The 4,466-nt window shown below is 31.1% G+C and overlaps 1 protein-coding gene across 1 annotated transcript; it reads right to left on the bottom strand.

Annotated features, from left to right (window-relative positions):
- Positions 1-2,012: 2,012 nt before the first annotated feature.
- On the bottom strand, positions 2,013-3,041 carry LOC130884612 (histone H3.3A). The gene has a single exon (XM_057785694.1). The coding sequence runs from the start codon at positions 2,932-2,934 to the stop codon at positions 2,524-2,526; it is 411 nt and encodes a 136-aa protein (XP_057641677.1). The 5' UTR covers positions 2,935-3,041; the 3' UTR covers positions 2,013-2,523.
- Positions 3,042-4,466: the final 1,425 nt, after the last annotated feature.

Here is a 4,466-nt window from a genome sequence, read left to right as displayed (position 1 = left end):
ATTCAGGGGATTTATAATTCCCTAAATGTTCCTGGAAAGAAATATGTGATAAAATGGCATCTATGAACACTCAAGTACTAAAATTCCTTCCTGGCCTATTAAAATCTTATTTAAAATTCTTCCAGATCTAAATCATTCTGAGAATTACATTCACATTCCAAGAAGTCAACTTCAAGCAATGCCTAGGCAATATCTCCAGGGCATGGTCTATCAGGGAGGGTGGAGGACTGTTTTGATTTGCAATGGCTTAAAGTCGTTTTAACATATGAAATAACTTTCTCATTCAACTTAATATATTAAAACATTATATGGAATTAAGTTTAGATCTTTGGAGAATTAACTTGTCAAATGTAACCTTGGCCTGCTATAATTCAAATGATCTTATCCTATTTTAGTCTTGGTTTGGGAGGCATCTTTTCTTCTTAAATATGAAAAATGTCATTCACAGAAGAAGTTATTTTATGTGTTTTACTGCTTACTGAAGAATTTCTTACCACAGCACATTTTTCAATGCATTTCTTAAGTATATATTGAACTTCTTAATAAGTAGTGATAGACTTCATAGTTATGTTAATTTTATAAAAATACTTTCTATTCATATGCCAATCAAATAAAGTAATTTACATATGTATAAATGATTTGTCAAATTATTTTCATTTAGCTATAACAAATATTTAAATCATAATACTTTATAATTACAATTTTCTTGTTTCTGCATCATATTTAAGAGCAAATGAGAAACGTCTATCAACCTAATATTATAAAAACATTACTTTATTCTTATTCATGGCGATAAAAAAGTAAATTCTTATTCTTATTACTAGCATTTGAGATAACATATTTCTGCCCCTATTCAACAGATTTTTTTAGAAAATGAAATTGTACATAAATCATGGAGAAAAATTAAAAGATTAATTCCAGTTTACTTACTTAAATCAATTATGTACATTGTGGAAAATTAATTTTATTATTTCTTATGATTTGAATCTCACATATCTATCATATTTTCCTGTTTTTCACCACTTAGCCTGCATCTGGTGGCATTGTTTAAAAAATAATGAAACTTTTAAGATATGAGTCTTGTGGCAGAACTTCTCACAAGAGGCAAACTTTTGAGGTTTCCTGAGTCATTTCTTCAGCTTCCTAATTTCCTATAATACAAACATCTCCTCTAAAAACTCCCTCTTAAAACAGCTTCCCCACTATTAAATACTCAAACTCTCTGAAACTGAGCCAGACAAAATTTTGAATACCTTAATTCATTTATACAAGGAAATTTGGTAACTGAATCAAAAGTATCTAAAAATTTTATATTACAGATATAATAAATGTGACAGGTACTTCCCTTTTGGAGATAAGATAAAATAAAAAGTAGAGACACAGCATATACAATACATGAAGGCTGTTTGTTCTTTAAATATTTTTAAGACAAATTTATTTGTTATTATTTCCAAAGTATATTGCTAGATTAATTTATGAAACTCAGCTTTTTTAATTTTTTTGCTTTTTATTTTTTTTATTTTTTTATATAGGGTTTCTTTGTAGCTTTGGATCCTGTCCTGGAACTAGCTCTTGTAGATCAGGCTGGTCTCAAATTCACAAAGATCCACCTGCCTCTGCCTCCCGAGTGCTGGAATTAAAGGCATCAACCACATTTGCCTGGCCGAACTTCAGCTTTTTTTAACTAAACCTAGTTGCAAAATAGCAAAAATGACATGGTTATAGATATATTCATATTTTTTCATAAAATTTGCTTTTCAAAACAGATATTTGTTTTTAAAAATCACAGAATGTGTTTAGAAATTATGTAAAATATCCAATTCAAAGCTTTCTTTATGAAATAGTAAAGAGGAGTATCTTTGTTTTATATATGCCCAAACCAACAAATTATATCTCAGGAAAAGTTATTTCTCTGATTGTATTCCAATTTTAACTATGTAGCTCTAAATATTATGTAAAAGGTAAAACCTAAATGCAAGGTTAAAATTAGAATTGAGGTCTTTTTTTTTTTATAGTTTAATGTATTTTAATAGCAAACTTACAGGAACAGCACAGAAGACAGACAACATTAAAAACATGTACTTGCATGTAGGACAACTCAGTTAGAAAAGTATAGTGAATGATGGTATCTACTGTATGATAAAAATGCTACAAACACCATTTAGTTGCCGTCAATAAGAAATTTACTTATTTTAAAAAAATCCAAATGCTGGCATTGTCCAGAAAATTTTAACAGGTTTATTTATAATTGTTATAAAGTTGAACTGTTGAAATGTGTTCACTGAAACATTTTGCTTGCATTAATGCTTTACATCTTGCATTTATATTAAAAATTCACACACAAATGAAAATGGAAAAACTGCCAATACCTGATTTCTGTCCCCTATTTTTCCACTCGCAATCATATACTTAGGTACCTTTTGACCCCATGGAAAAAATATCTAACATTCAGAACTACTGATAACAGGAAGAAGAGGAAAAAAAATTTTTTGAGAATGAAATGTTTCCCCTCATAGTGGACTCTTAAGCACGTTCTCCGCGTATGCGGCGTGCTAGCTGGATATCTTTTGGCATAATTGTTACACGTTTGGCATGGATAGCACACAGGTTGGTATCTTCAAAAAGGCCAACCAGATAGGCCTCACTTGCCTCCTGCAAAGCACCAATAGCTGCACTCTGGAAGCGCAGATCTGTTTTGAAGTCCTGAGCAATTTCTCGCACCAGACGCTGGAAGGGGAGTTTGCGGATCAGAAGTTCAGTGGATTTCTGATAGCGTCTGATTTCACGGAGTGCCACAGTACCAGGCCTGTAACGATGAGGTTTCTTCACCCCTCCAGTAGAGGGCGCACTCTTGCGAGCGGCTTTTGTAGCCAGTTGTTTCCTGGGTGCTTTACCACCGGTGGATTTACGGGCAGTCTGCTTTGTACGAGCCATGGTATGGGCACCTCCTTACTTACCCCCCTTCTCCTTCGGCTGGAGCTCGGCAAGCGAGAGGCGGCGCTGGCGTTAGAGAGCGGCGGCGGCGCGGCGACGGCTGCGAACACAATTCTAGAATTGAGGTCTTAACTTGATTAATTTTACTTAGTCAAATAATGTCTCTTAATTAAAGGAAAGTGTTTTAATATTATATCTATCCATGTTTAGTTAATATAAAGCCCCCTTTGCTCAAGAACTTTATAGAACACAAATGCAAGGTACATTTGCACTTTGAAGATGTTTTACTAATTATAAAGTTCTTGTTATAAGAAGACATAATTTTAGCAACTGACTTTAGCTTTCTAATGTATACTTTCATTATCAGTCCATTGTTTTAATTTTAAAATAAAATTATTTATAGATACTTTTTATAATATTTGATAAATGGAAATGTTAGAAAAAACATTTAACAAAGCAAAATTGGTAATATAGTTATATTTAAAGTATTGTGGGTTTCTTTTAATTTTTAATGGTATGATCAGCATATTATATATACATGTAAGAGTACCCGAAAAATATCTAAACCTTTTCAAGCATTTTAAAATAGCTTCACATTATTTATAATGCAGTAGTTATTTATGATCAATTATAATGGAAGTTTAACTGATCACTGTATACAATATTCATTTACCAAAGGACCAAAAGGTCACAGATCTTAAATTAATATGCTCTATGAAATATAACATAAGTTTGCAAGTAATATTTGATATTTTACATAGTAGTTAGAAATTAAGTTTCAGGAATAAATATTAATAAGTCAAGATAGCATATTTTAATTAAGAGAAATTGGATTAGAAGATAGTAGTTATTTAAAAACTTAATATAGTAATAGGAAAAAGACTCATATTTTCATTATTTTAAAATAGAGTCCTTAAAGAGAAAAAAAAATCAAAGAATGGTTATATATTTCAATATGAGTAATAATGCCAGAAGAGAAGTGGAAACAAAAAAAAAGTTATTAAAACTGAATATTAGGTATTAGAAATATAAGAAAATGTCCAATTAGGCTGATTCAAGCCAGCAAAACAGGATATTTTCATAATTGAAATTAGGACATTGAGCAGTCAGGGTATAAGTCTGGTAGACTTTAGCTATCATGAATTAGATCTTGGCTTAATCTTTAGGGCCACAAACCATACTGCTTAAGTGAAGCAAGAAAAAAAAGGTATAAGTTGAAGTAAATAATGACCCAAATTTGAAAGTGAAGAGAATTGAGAATTCCACTCTTTAAATAAAGAATAATAAATGTAAGTTTTGAAAAGAAAATGTAAGAATTGTAGTTTACAGAGAAATAGCAATGACAATAAGTAGTTCTGTATCTCTGACCATTTAAATAATATTACTTATGCATGTATACAGGCAATAATAATTTAAAAAGAGGCCATGAACTTGCGAAAGAGAGGGCAGGGTTACATAGAATGATTTGGACAGAGGAAATGGAAGACAGAAATGTGTAATTAGCCAGTCAGTAGTGGCGCACGCCTTTAATC

The sequence above is a fragment of the Chionomys nivalis genome, chromosome 12 (genome assembly GCF_950005125.1).
Source record: "Chionomys nivalis chromosome 12, mChiNiv1.1, whole genome shotgun sequence".
Taxonomy (NCBI): Eukaryota; Metazoa; Chordata; class Mammalia; order Rodentia; family Cricetidae; genus Chionomys; species Chionomys nivalis.
Note: the sequence above shows the minus strand (reverse complement) of the source record. Positions and strands in the feature narration are given on the sequence as shown.